Raw genomic sequence first — 13,802 nt, forward strand, 5'->3', positions numbered from 1 at the left:
AACGCTGGTATATGGACCTAGTCTCAGAAGTCAGCGTAGGACTTTGGTTAAATTGGTCATTATGCCTTGAGCTTCCATATATATTGTGATTTTTAGTGCCCTTTCTGGTAATTTTATTCCATAGTTCATTCTGTGAGCACATAAGATGTCTCTAACTATCCCCATTTTAGTTCTACTTTCCTAATTTTTAGCTTCTGGCACTAGTTCAAAATCACTCACCTGGAAGAACTGTCTCGGGCTATGTCTAGAGTCCAGGCTTCTTTCGGGAGCCTGGAGGACTCCTGACAGAAGTCTGATGCTCCAGGAGCCCTCTGCCGAAATTCCAATAAGCTTTGTTCCACCAGGAAGAAGGGATGTGTTGGCAGAGAGTGTTTTTCCCAACATTTGGCCCCATGTGGATGGGCCAAATGTTGGGGAAAGCCTCTCCTGACAAAACTGTAGGCAAAAGATGTGCAATTTGCATAACTTCTGCCGCAAATTCTCGGCAATTTAGACACAGCCTGAGTCATCTTTATCTATTACCCTTTGTAACATTTAAGTTGTTAAAGGGTCAGCTCAAGGTCTCCCCTTTCTCCATGGCCCCCTTCACGTTCCCTCTATTCATGGAATAGCCCTATACAATGTAACAGACATGGAAACAACAGGGGTCATAGAAATGTAATTGAGCTCCCTCAAAATTACTCTGAAAGACCTATAGAATTTGATGATGAATGTGACCCTTTGTGTAGGTTTTCTCAAGCACCTGCTAGACTTTGACAGCAGGGAGATGTAATTTTCTCAAATTCAGTACAATGGTTCAGGTAATCTATAGAAGGCATCTCGGGTTCTATCCCGTTAAACTGGAAGGTAAAGAAACTGTGGAATAGCAACTTTGTTGTTCTACTAGATCAGTACTTCCCAACCTTTTCACTAGTGCAGACTCCCACTCATCCCTCCCACCCCACCCAACCGTTCAGCCCACCAATAACCCACCCCAAACCATTTGCAGACACCAGTCAAAGCCAATTCTAGCTGCTAAGTATACTTCCTTAAATGAAACAGGAAAACACAACATAGATATTCAGACATCAGTTAGTACTGTTATTGGAAGATATTTAATATAAAAATAATAATTGTTTGTAACTTTGCAATCTATTTAAAACTTATTTTCCATGATTTTTTTTTTTTTTTTTTCATGGACCCTCCTGCAATACCCTTGCAGACCCCAGGTTGCAAGCCACTGTAGATTTTTTTCATAACTAAACCAGGATGGGAACCTTGAGTCACTATAGGGGCTCGTCTTCATACTTGGCTTAATCTGATTCTTGACTTTCTCCCTCTGCCCACCCCTCCACTCTGATTTGCTCACCGTGATCATTTTTTTCTGATTTGTCCTCCTTGATTACTGTTTTTAGTTCTCTGTGCCTTAAATAATTGAGTCTGTTCTGGTCTGGCTATGGTCTGAAGAAGTGGGTCTGTCCCACGAAAGCTCACCTAATACACTGTTTTGCTAGTCTTTAAAGTGCTACTTGACTGCTTTTTGTTTTGATAGTGTATAGACTAGCACAGCTCCCTCTCTGTTACTATTCAGACCTGTTCCCGTGTTGGAACTGTGAATGTTCACTGCTAGGCCTTTTCTCTGCTTTTATTAACATCACCCACCTTGGTTATTGCACCAGTTCCCTTACACCTATGTCAATGGTGGTAAATGTGGCATAAACCACTCATCAGTGGTTTTACTATCATGGTATCTAGATGTGCTCTGAGCAGTGAGGAAAAAAGTAGCTCTGTCAGTATCTGTGCAGAATTTAGCTAGTGTTAGCATAGTAGGAAAAATAATAATGCCCAGCTTTTATCAGTAGAGCTCAAAGCTCTTTACAGAGGACTGCAGGATCATTATCCCTATTCCCCAGATTGGAAAATTGAGGCACAGAGCAGGGAAGTGATGTGCTAAGTGGCAGAGCCATGAATCAAACTTGTCTCCAGATGCCCACTTCAGTGTTCCAACCACACCACCTGCTGAAGCATATGAGGCAGTTAAGTGCTTGGCTTCCTTTCAGCACTTGAAAATCCCATCCATTTACAATGATGCTTCTAGCATGGACCAGGCTGGGTAACTCTGGCAGTGTACAGCCAAACCTATGCTTTGGTGTGGGGAGAAGGAATGTGTGTTATAGTCAAAGCTGAGTCCCAAAGCCAAAGTTATGGGCTTAATGGAAGGATCACTGAGTGGCCCATGCAAGGATCACTCTAAGGCCTGTGGAAGGTTAGACCAAGGAATCAGAACGTTCCTTTGGAAATGCCGTTCAAAGAGGGAGCAGCTTTATTTCAACTGTAATTTAACATGGCAAAAGTTCCCACAGAAACTAAGGCAGGGTAGAGGATCTTTGAGCACACAGCATCCTTAAATTGCATTCTGAAGTTGTGATGTGATGCAGCTAGGTTCTTGCCTACTTCACACAGGAAACCCTTCCATTCAGTAGGGAGTAAATGATTCCCAATTCTATAGTGTGAGGTATCACTTTTGGTGCGATGATGCTATGTCGGATAGCGCCGTGCTGTTGTTAAAACTGATACTTTTAAATATGGAGGTATACACATCTCACAGAGCTGGAAGGGACCTTCAGAGGTCATCGAGTCCAGTCCCCTGCCCTCACAGCAGGCCCTATCACCATCCCTGACGTTTTTTTTTGTTGTTTTTAATCTATTGGCCGCAGACCCGTAAATGGCCTCCTCAAGGGTGGAATTTACAAACCTGGGTTTAGCAGGCCAATGCTCAAACCACTGAGTTATCCCTTCCTTTTGTATAATTACAGCCACATGCAGATGTGGTTAGAATTCATCTGAATTATTGTAGTGGCGGCTGCTTTTCAGAATGGGGGAGAAGCTACTTAATTAATTGGGTATTATGAATCACATAGAGTGCTTATTTAAAACAAGGATCAGCAACCTTTCTGAGGCAGCGTGCCGAAATTTGACCTTTTGACCTCTCTGTAAGGGCCAAGTGCCAGTGATCCTTTTTAAAGTCACTAATAATCCTCCTTACAATAGCGTCATTAACAAATGAGATGCAGAGCTTTACCCTTTAGGTGGTGGTGAGAAGCAGTAGCTGGTCTTTTGTTAATCCACCGGTGGCCTGGCTTTGAGCAAGCTCCAAGTTGCATGGGGGAGGAAGGGCTGGGGTGAGCTTCCACCTCACGGGCCGACGAAAATCAGCTCACATGCCACTGTTGGCTTTCATGCGGCGGGGCGGGGGCGTGGCGACCCTGATTTAGACAGTGCTGTCCAGCCAAGCTCCTTGCTGGCATTGTTCTCTCCATTTCACAGATGGGGAAAGCATCCCACTCAAGACCATCATTAACTCTGAGTTAATGACAGTGACAGGCCTTGAACCCAGATTTCCTAGTCCTGAACCAATGCCCAAAGCCCCAGATTACACTGCCTCTCTGTAATGCACTTGTCTACAGGCTTCTACTTTCCAAATACCCACAGCAAGCCTGGGTGAGAGGTGAGCACTACACCTATTTTACAGATGGAGACACTAAAACAATAGTTGATGCATCAGCATTAGAAGTCTTTGAGTCAGGACTGGATGCCTTTCAAAAAGGCTGCCAATATAGTCTGATCTTTTCCCTGTACTCCCTGGCCTATCCATCTCCTCGTGTTTTGTCTTATACTTGGACTGTCAGCTCTTTGGCTGTGTCCTTTGTTCTGGGTTTTTACAGCACCTAGCTTGATGGGGTTCAGGTTCATGACAAGAACATTGGGGTGCAACGTTGATCTGGTTACAGAGTAGGACTCGGCAGTGTTCGTTTACCCAGTGGATAACTGCCATCTACTTCAGGAATCACTGGGGAGGTTTCCCAGGCTCAGAAGCTATGTTGGGTGGAGGTGGGCGGGCAAGAGGTGGTATGTGATATGGACCACTAGCACTGGGTCCCCCCCGGCCCTCACCATCAGCTCCATGCTACTTTCCGTGAGTGCGTGGGCAGTCCCACCTCTCCCTGGGAGTGGCGTGATCTGAGAGTAGGGCTGCTATATGAGAGGGCTATGGCACTGCCCCAGCACCCCCTAGAAGCTGTGGGTGGTGAGCAGAGTAGGAGGAGGGGGTGGAGCCTGAGTGGAGGTGGGGCTTGGGTGCCTGACCTAGCTGGTGCCCCCCTGGAATCCTACACTACTCCCCTCTGCCCAGGCTGTGTCGTGAGGAAAGTCAGGCTGTATAATCATAATAATAGATTATCATTATCTGGTCTGAGTCTAAGAAATGCTGGCTGCATAGGTAAGAAACGCCATGAAACCTGAGGTGTGCCTGGCTTCTACCCAATAGTCAGACCATTAGCCTGTCTCTCTCCAAGCCTGGCTAAATCAGCGTTCGTTAACCTCACACCCGCCAGCCATGGGTTAGCACCACGCTGGCTGTTGCACGCTGCGAAGAGATCTCAAAGCATGTGAACACAGAGATTTAAAAGAAAATCCGAGTTCTCTCAGGGATGAAGAAAGCAGAGCAAGAGTGCTCTCTCTCCCTCTCTCGCCCCCCTCACGCTGCTAGAGGGAATGCATTAGAGTCACTCAGGCGGAGCAACTCAAAGGGAATGAACTGGCTGGGTCAGTAATTAAAAATGTTCTGTGCTGCCGAGAATTGTGTCCACATGCCACAGCCCTAAGCTTGCTCTGACGCAGCCGCTCAATAGGCCGAGTTCACCTCAGCTTTTCTTTTCTCCCCTCCACGCTTAGCAGGGAAACAAAGTTAATTTGTTATGACAGAACCATTCACCTTGGCTCTTGAGGCTGGCACTGTAAAGACAGTAAGAAAAGCAAACGCTGAGGCAGAAGGAAAGCAAGAGCACCAAATTCTTCAGAAAGTTTCTCTAGTGCTGAGTTTCACTTTCTAGAGAGAACCCCAGAATAGCTGAAGAGGAAGAGAGAGAGAGAGAGAGAGAGACTAGAAGACTGATTTGAATTTGATGGCGGAGGGAGAGGGGGAACAGGTGACCCCAATTTCCAGATTACTACAGCAAAAAAAATTAGTATCGTTTCTAACACACAAACAATGAGCCAGTTACTGCAGTTCTCACTCAGGCAAAGCTCCTAATGACGTCAATGGAAGTCTTGTCTGAGCAGCAACTACATGTGTCAGCTCAATGTCTGGCAGGAAACAAAGCATAGAAAAGGGAGAGAGAAAATTTTCCCTGTGTTATAAACCATGGTTTCCTGTTTCCTGATGGGACTGCATCCAACTCACCTAATCATAGAAAATTAGGTTAGGAAGAGACCTCAGGAGGTCATCTAGTCCAACCTCTTGCTCAAAGCATGACCAATTCCAGCCAGGGCTTTGTCAGGCCTGGTTTGAAAACTTCTGAGGATGGAGAGTCCACCTCCTCCCTCAACAACCCATTCCAGGGCTTCACCACTCTCCAAATGAAATATTTTTTTCTGAATATCCAACCTAGATCTCCCCCACTGCAACTCAAGACTTGTTCTGTCATCAGCCATCACTAAGAATAGCCTGGCTTCATCCTCTTCAGGTAGTTGAAGGCTGCTATCGGATCCCATCCCACCCCCAAGTCCTCTCTTCTGCAAACTAAATAAGCCCAGTTCCCTCAGTTTTTCCTCATAAGTCATATGCCCCAGCCCCCTACTCACTTCCATTGCTCTCCGCTGGACTCCCTCCAATTTGTTTTCCTCCTTTCTGTAGTGGGGAGCCCAAAACTGGATGCAATATTCCACATGTGGCTTCACTGGTGCAGAATAGAGGGGAATTTGCTTCATGTAGCCCATCAAGTGGTGGGAACTCTGTTACTCCCCAGTTTGGGCTGGATTCTAGCCAGTGACTGGGAGAGTAAAAGCTCGGTATTCACTTATCAGTCCCCTAACCCATATATTGCTACAAAGTCAGCACTTCTCACTGAAATGGTGGGACCCTCCCAACCCAGGAACCTACCTGCCCCCTAGAAACACAAAAAGCATCGCCGTATGTGTACGGCATCTTGTCATCTTGCTCCCCGCCAGCAGGCCCAAAGAGCTAAGAAGCTCAGTTGTAAGAAGTACTTACCTGGGTGATAGCTGGGGACCCTTTCATCAAGCAGGAAAAGGCTGAACAAGATCTCGTGGCTGGAAGCTGGAGCTAAGTAAATTCAAGTTAGAAATACAGCACAGATTTTTAACAGTGCAGGCAAATAGCCATTGGAACAACTCCCTGGGGGAAGATGGTGGATCCTCAATCAGTTGATGTCTTTAAACCAAAATGGGATGTCCCCTTCTGAAAAATACACCCTTTAGCTCTGTGGTTCCTAAACTTTCTCCAGTTGTGGAACACTTGGATGTCGTGGTGCTCTCTGCGGAACGCTTTATCTTTCCTTACATCATCATACTAACTACGAGGAGTATTACGAATGGGAAATATTTCATAATATTAATTAAATTATTGTAAATGCAGCTCAACAAATAATAATGAAACCGGACATTAACAAAACAAATATAGTAGAGACGGCAGATAAATCATCCCAAAAATTTGTTTTTCCCCCTAAGAATGCAGAAGAGACCGCCATTACTCAATGTCAATGGCAGAACGCTTTGCCATAGCTTTCCGCCAGAACGTAGTTTGGAAACCGCTGCTCTGGCTTAACCCCAAATGTGGCTGTTGTGTAAGTGATGAAATTCTGGGACCTGTGTTTTGCCTAGATGAAGGCCTTAAAATTCAGGGGGTGAAATGTTGGCCCCTCTCTAACCAATATCAAAATTCCCATTGATTTAAATAGGGCCAGGCTTTCACCCTCTAAATCTAGCTGGTGGCTGTAGCACTGATGACCAAAATCAAACATGCACCCTCTGCCCGTTATTTTTGCAGGTTGTTCCATATTTCAAGCTGCCTTTGTGCAAGGAAGCCTGGCCTGAATTGCTTATCATCTCGGCCTTCCCTGCTCCTCAATGGGCCTCTTGTTTCTAAATGAGTTGTTCTCTCAAATGGCTTATTGTCTTGAAAATGTCCTTTTCATGTCGGGAGCTAAGCTACGCCCATCAGTCCCCTCCTTCACCTCCTACCATTCTTTCTGTTTCTCCAAGCTCTGGGGGTCAGGCCTGACTAATCTGACTGCCCCAAAAATGCTGAATCACCTTTGTTTGCCATGAGAGTTCCCTTTAGCCTTCCAGCATCTTTCCTAGAAACTTGTGGCTGAGGGGCACTGCTCGGGCTGCATGAATGAACTGCTCCATCTGCACTTTTGGCCATGAAGAATGTTGCTGCAGTTCTAACCCACACACCTACTGGGCATGGATCACTGCCCCATGTAGTGGCACTTGGGCTATGTCTAGGGAAAGTAAATCAATTGAAGAGATGCAGTTCTAGCTATGACAACTGCATAGCGAGAATCGCTGTATCTGCAATAAACTTACCTGGCCGTCATCACTTGAGAAAGTCGACTTGCAAGGAGTACAGGGGTCGATGCCAACCCTTGATAGGTTGATTTCACACGTTTCCCCAACAGATGGCCGGGTTTGATTAAATAACTGATCTGAATCTCCACCAGCGTTCCCTGTAAGTTCAGTCCTTGGGCAGCCACTTAGGAGAGATTCAGGTGCTTCCCAGTGGATCAGCAGAGGGTCACCAGCCAGCAGCTTGTGTTTCTGTTGGAGGTGCACATCCACACATGCCTTGGAGCACATAACAAAATTTATTCCACCAATAGATGCAAAAATATTAGAGGGGCCACTGATCTCCACCCACATCTCAAACCTGAGTCCACAAGACAATTCGGAGAAACCAGTTCTGTTTTCTTGCTTAGGTTCTGTCTGTGGCTGAGTTTGAAAGGACCAAATTATCACAAGCAAAGCTGCTCTCTCTGTATTTTTTGCCCAGATGGGTATATCTGCCTCAGCCAGTACCCTACCATTGGGGTTCACTGCCTGTTGCACACAACGGTGTAGTCTTCTGAAGTCTGTAGCACTTTGGTTTTGTTCTGGTTTACTGTGGTGTGCTGGTGTTGGTCTGTGTTCTGTGAAAGGTATGTTCTGGTGTTCTCCTCTGACCTTGACCTCTGTGACTCTATGGTAAGAAGCAGGATATATTAACCAGAAAGCTTATTTTTTTCACAATGTTCTTGAAGGAATTTCCAAGTCGGATTGGTGCAAGACCCACCACCAGTTGCCAAGCCAGAAATGAATTCTTTTACCTCTTTTCTTTAGTGTCTCCGGCTGCTGAACGCCTTCGTTACATCCTGGGCGAGGATGATGACCCTCCCAACCCCACCCTGTTCACTGAGATGGACACGCTGCAGCATGACGGAGAAGAAATGGAGTGGAAAGAATCTGCCAGGTAAGGAGGGGATGGCCCACCATTTTTCCCCACTTGTTCAGCCCCATCAGCCTTGGTGAGATCCTTAGGGCAGATGGTGGCAGGGAATCTCTCATATCGTAAGTGCTGTTGCCTGTAAGCCAGCTCAGAGCAGGTATAAATGACACAACACTAAGCCTCATATACGTTTGCTTTCCCAGTCAGAGTGGGGGGCACCTGAGTCTACCTCCATCCCAGTACCGCAGACAGGAAGCCCATGGCAACCCCCTTGAGCCACAGACCCTGCCTCCACTCCGCTCCTTTATCCTTTCCCCGACCAACAGGGTTGGAGGTTACCTGGGGCAGGTGCAGTGGCAGCAGCCGGATGTTGCCTTCCCTTCCTTTCTGCCCTCCCACACTCATCACAGGGGTGGCATGAGCCTGCTTTGCTCCACCACACCCTCACGGCCTACCAAGCCCCACCCCTGCTGCTTCCGCCACTGCTGCGCTCTGCCCTAGTAATCCTCCCACCCATAGGTCAATTGGGGCAGCCACCATGGGGCTCCCAAAAACATAGCCACCACAATTCAGCCGATGGCCTGGACAGCTCTGCTCCTAAAGATAGCAAATTGTAAGAGGAGGAAAAAAATCAGAGTAAACAAGGCAATATATAATGTATTGTGTAGGGTTCCTATGCACTGTTGAGCAGTTGTTATATTTTGCTCCAGAGGGGGTTGCATTTTAATGCCAGATGAAGCAGTTCTGCTCTGTGTATGGTTCATAAAGCACCGTGCAAGCCTGCATGATTAATGGAGCTCTCAAGGGGGAAAGTAACTTAAAATTTCTTATGGGTACTGTCTTATTGCATCCTGGGTCCCTGCTCTTTCAATAGCTCCCTGCTGGCTTTTATCACAACTCAGCCAGCTCTTATTGGAGCTGTGCACTAGGGCTCTTACTTTCCCCTCTAGTAGCTACAAAAAAGCAGTGAGTTATAATCTCCAGTAAGATGAAGCAAAAGAAGATTCACAAATTGCTTGGCACCTTAGTGAAACGTGGGGCTTTCACAAGAGATACACAGTGGCTTCCCGCCAGCGATGACCCAGAGACCGAACGCACTGGCTAAATCTATTAATCAATCCTCAAATTGCATCAGGGTGATTAGCTTTGAAATGGATTAGGAAACAGCAAGTAGGTGCCAGTTCATTATTTGACCATGCAAAGTGACACAAATCCTGAAAGAGAGGCAATGTGAAACATGGTGTTTGAAAACACAGCAAAAGCTTGAAACCAATGCAGTGGTGGAAAAACCCAGCTGCCTGTGGAATGGAGGAATATGATTGTGTATATTCTGTGGTAAAGGGCAGTAGGTAAATATTATGTATTATTTATTACAAGCTAAATAGGAGTCAACAATGTGACACCGTTGCAAAAAAAAAAATCATTCTGGGATTCATTAACAGGAGTTTTGTAAGCAAGATAATGGAGTAATGCTTCTGTTCTATGTTGCACTGATCAGGCCTCAACTGGAATGTTGTGTTCAGCTCTGGGTACCACGTTTCAAGAAAGATGTGGAGAAATGGGAGAGGGTCCAGAGAAGAGCAAAAAAATGTTTAAAGGTCTGAAAAAAAACATGATCTGTGAAGGACAATTAAAAGAATTGGTGTGTTTAGTTTGGAAAAGAGAAGACTGAGAGGGAACATAACAGCTTTTAAGTACCTTAAAAGGGTGTTTACAGGTTGACCTGTCTAGTCTGGCACCCTTGGGACCTGACTCATGCCAAAGGAGAGAATCTGCTGAACCAAGGAAGATCATTATGGTCTAGAAGCATTAACAACACTTATACTGCTTGTCGGGTTATTAGAAAGATACTTAAGGGTAAACTACATCTAAATAACAGAACACTGAGAGCCAGGACTAGTGGCTGGAAACAAATTTTATGGGACTGCAAGAAGTGTGGCTACACCTGTAAGCGGTCATCCGTCTAGTTAAAATCTTGCTGAATTGTGGAGGTTGCCGAATGAGAGTTCTGGGTTAAAGAAGTTCTGCCTGTACAAGAGGAAGGGAAAAATTGTTCTCCTTAACCTCTGAGGCTGACAACAAGCAATGGGCTTAAATTGCAGCAAGGCAGGTTTATGTTGGACCTTAAGAAACATTTCTTACTGTCAGGATGGTTAAGCACTGGAATGCATTGCCTGGGGTGGTTGTAAAATCTTCTTCACTGGAGATATTTAAGAACAGGTTGGATAAATATCTAACGGGGATTATATAGATGGTGCGAGGTCCTGCTGTGAGGAAAGGAGACCGGACTCAATGACCTCGCAAGATTATTTCCAGCTCTAGTCTTCGATGATTCACTAGCACACAGGGGACCCATCCTTGAATCACAGATCCATTGTGGTTGGTGTTGCATAGACACAGACCTAAAAAGGTGGATCCTGCTCCCAAAGAACTTACATTATACAATTAAGAGGCAACTTATACATGTAGGAAGTGTTAGGTGGTCATAATGAGATGCTTTCAGAGTTGCCAACGCTGGATGTTTTATCACGAATCTTGCAACACTTGGTGCATTTCTTAATGCCTCAGCAGGCCTGTGAAAGGCCTGTCTCTATCAGTTGTATCTTTTTATTTATAAACAAACGAACAGTCATGTACCACTTTAAAGACTAACAAAATGTTTTATTAGGTGATGAGCTTTCAGGGGGCAGAGCCACTTTTTCAGATCTGGCCATAGTGCTGAAAGTAAACTGGGACGATGAATATATAGCAGAGAGGTAGAAAACAAAAAAACACGAAATGAAGACGGACAAAGCTGAGGGGAGGCAATGGTTGGGATGGAGGGAGAAGAAAATTACTGCAAGTGTCTGTTGAAGAGACTTGCCTGAGATCACTATGAGTATCAAAGATGGGGAAGTTGTCTTTGTAATGCGTAAGGTAATTTTGCAATAGCAAGTTAAGACCAAGTCGTGAAGTGTTGAATTTGAGAATAAATTTCAATTTAGATATCTCTCTTTGTAATCTGGTGGTCAGGTCTCTGTTGTAGGATGCAGATTCTCAGGTCTTTAATACTCTGGCCTACTCCACTGAAATACTCACAGGCAGGTTTATGTGTATGCAGATTCCTAATGTCTGATTTGTGTCCTTTCACTTTTTGGTGAAGTGATTATCCAGTCTGTCCAATATACATAGCAAAGGGGCATTGCCGGCACATGATAGCATATATGACATTAGTGGAAGTACAGGAATATGAGCCCCTGATCATGTAATTTATGTGATTAGGTCCAGTAATGGTGTTGCCAGAGTAAATATGTGGACAAAGTTGGCAACAGGGTTTGTTGCAAGGAAACATTCCAGGATTAGTATTTCTGGGGTGAGGTAAGCTGGTTGTCTGTAGGACAGCACAGGCCTCTCATGCAGAGCCTCTCAGAGCTTAGCATCGTGTTCCCGTGCAGGTTGTACGTTGTCGGTAATGTGCTGCAGGGGTTTGAGTTGGGGGCTATAGGTGATGACAAGCGTTATTCTGTTGTTGACCTTCTCGGGCCTATCTAGAAGTAGCTGGGTTTTGGGTATGCATCTGGCCCTGTCAATCTGTTTGGTTTTTTGCTGCTCCCAGTGAGTAATTAAGTTTTACAAATGCCTGGTAGAGATCTTGAAGTTTTTGATCTCTGTTGGCAGGATTGGAACAGATGCGGTTGTATCTAAGGGCTTGGCTATTAACGATGGATTGGGTGATGTGTCCTGGATGGAAGCTGAAGGCATGTAGATAAGTGTAGTGGTTAGTGGGTTTCGAATAGAGTGTGGTATTGATTTGGCCATCACTGATTTGTACTGTGATGTCCAGGAAATGGATCTCATGTGGAACGGTCAAGGCTGAGACAGATGGTTGGATATGTATGTATGGTAGGGGTGTTTGTATTTTTTTTAGTAAGTTTCTAGCCTTTGAGGTGATAAGAGGCCTAATGGAAGTCTCTCCCATCGAAGACTAGTTGAAGGCTTGGTTATGTTGGTATGGACATATCTGACAAAGACCAGAGAGTTCTTGCAACAATTGTGGATGGAAGGTAAACAAGAGGAGAGACCGAAGACGTGGTACAAGAGCCAAATATCAGCAGACCTCAAAGAGATCAATCTTAATGACTGCCTCATGCATGGTCGTGAGTTTTAAAACAAGGCTTAAAAAGTTGCCAACTTCAGACAGAGATGGGGAACAAAGAGAAATTTGCTAGCCTTCATGATTGCAGAGAAAAGTAGCACACCCGAACGGCTCCACCACCAGACAGCAAATAAACAAAAACCAGTTTATTACTGTTGGTCTGGGCAGGACTAAAGTTACAAATAGAACTGGCTAATTCTTTTATGAATACTTCATTCACTGAAGAATGCAGTTTCAGATGAATAGGTGATATTCTCAACTAAAACTGTCTGAAAATCTAAGTCCACGTCATGAAATTATTTTGGACGCAAAGTAAAGGGGAGAGGGATTCCAAAAATGTCTAAACAGACGCATTTTGACTGCTTCTTGCAAAATGACCTTTTGTATGGAAGTTTGGTGAGACTATGGGAGCTGGACTCGATGGCTTTTTTAGGTCTCTTCCAGCTCTGTTGTTTTATGAGTCTATGCTTTTAAAGACAAATTTTTTTTTAAAAAAAGTTTTGTTTCAGGTATTATTTGACTCAAAATGTTATTTTCCCACCCCAGTGTATCATTTCAACAAGAAAAAGGAACCAAAAGGTTATTTCAGGCCGACTGAAAGAGAACATTTTTAGGATTTTTCAATTTGACAACCTAACTGGAAAATCAATGATGTGCCCAATTCTCATTCCACTGTGACAAGCAACAGCCACAGCACATGACTCCTGGGCTGGATCACAAACAAGCATGCACCAGGCAGGCAGCTTCTGGTTTTTTTTCCAGCCTCTACTTCTGTGTTTGCATCATGAGTGGATTTAACATTGAAGCCATTAATACTCCTGGTAACTTGTGAAATAAGAGTACAGTAGAATGCCGTAACATGGACATCCCATGGAAATGGCAGAGTACAGGCATGACATATAAAACGGATGCAAATTGCCATCAGCTCAGATTGTCAGCTTTTGGCACTGTGCGTTTACGGTCCTGGGAAGTGATTCCACCACCGCTATTCCCTCTAATTTTTTGCGTCTGTGTGCAGAATAAATTTACGTGCACCCAGGCGTGTGCAGCTGTGCACCACCAGTAGAACACACGCTGCTGGCTTTGGGCACTTTGCTGATCAGCTGGGCAGCATTTGAAGCTTTCCTGGGTGGCTGCCCAAGTACACAGCTTGCAAGGAACACCATCCACCTTATCTCAAGACAGTGAGGGAATCAATTCCAATCTGTCTCATATTTCTGCATTCTCCACTCTCCATGGGCACCCTAAGAGTTAACAAGCACTACTGTTCCAGACCTTAAAAAAAGAGAGAGAGAAACCCAAAACTTCTATTAAAGGTACTAGAGAAACCACAAATAGTTTTCGCTTTATTGAATTATGAGCTTAATCACGTTAAAAAAAAAATCTCAAATCCATAAGGAA

The 13,802-nt window shown here is 44.9% G+C and overlaps 1 protein-coding gene across 1 annotated transcript in view; it reads left to right on the plus strand.

Annotated features, from left to right (window-relative positions):
• SLC4A5 (solute carrier family 4 member 5) overlaps nt 1-13,802 on the plus strand; it is a 113,394-nt gene that overhangs the window by 23,543 nt on the left and 76,049 nt on the right. The window contains exon 4 of the mRNA XM_074981542.1: nt 8,161-8,290. Within this exon, the coding sequence (XP_074837643.1) occupies nt 8,161-8,290 (130 nt within the window). The remainder of the gene's footprint in view (nt 1-8,160; nt 8,291-13,802) is intronic.

The sequence above is a fragment of the Carettochelys insculpta genome, chromosome 31 (assembly GCF_033958435.1).
Source record: "Carettochelys insculpta isolate YL-2023 chromosome 31, ASM3395843v1, whole genome shotgun sequence".
Lineage (NCBI taxonomy): Eukaryota > Metazoa > Chordata > Testudines > Carettochelyidae > Carettochelys > Carettochelys insculpta.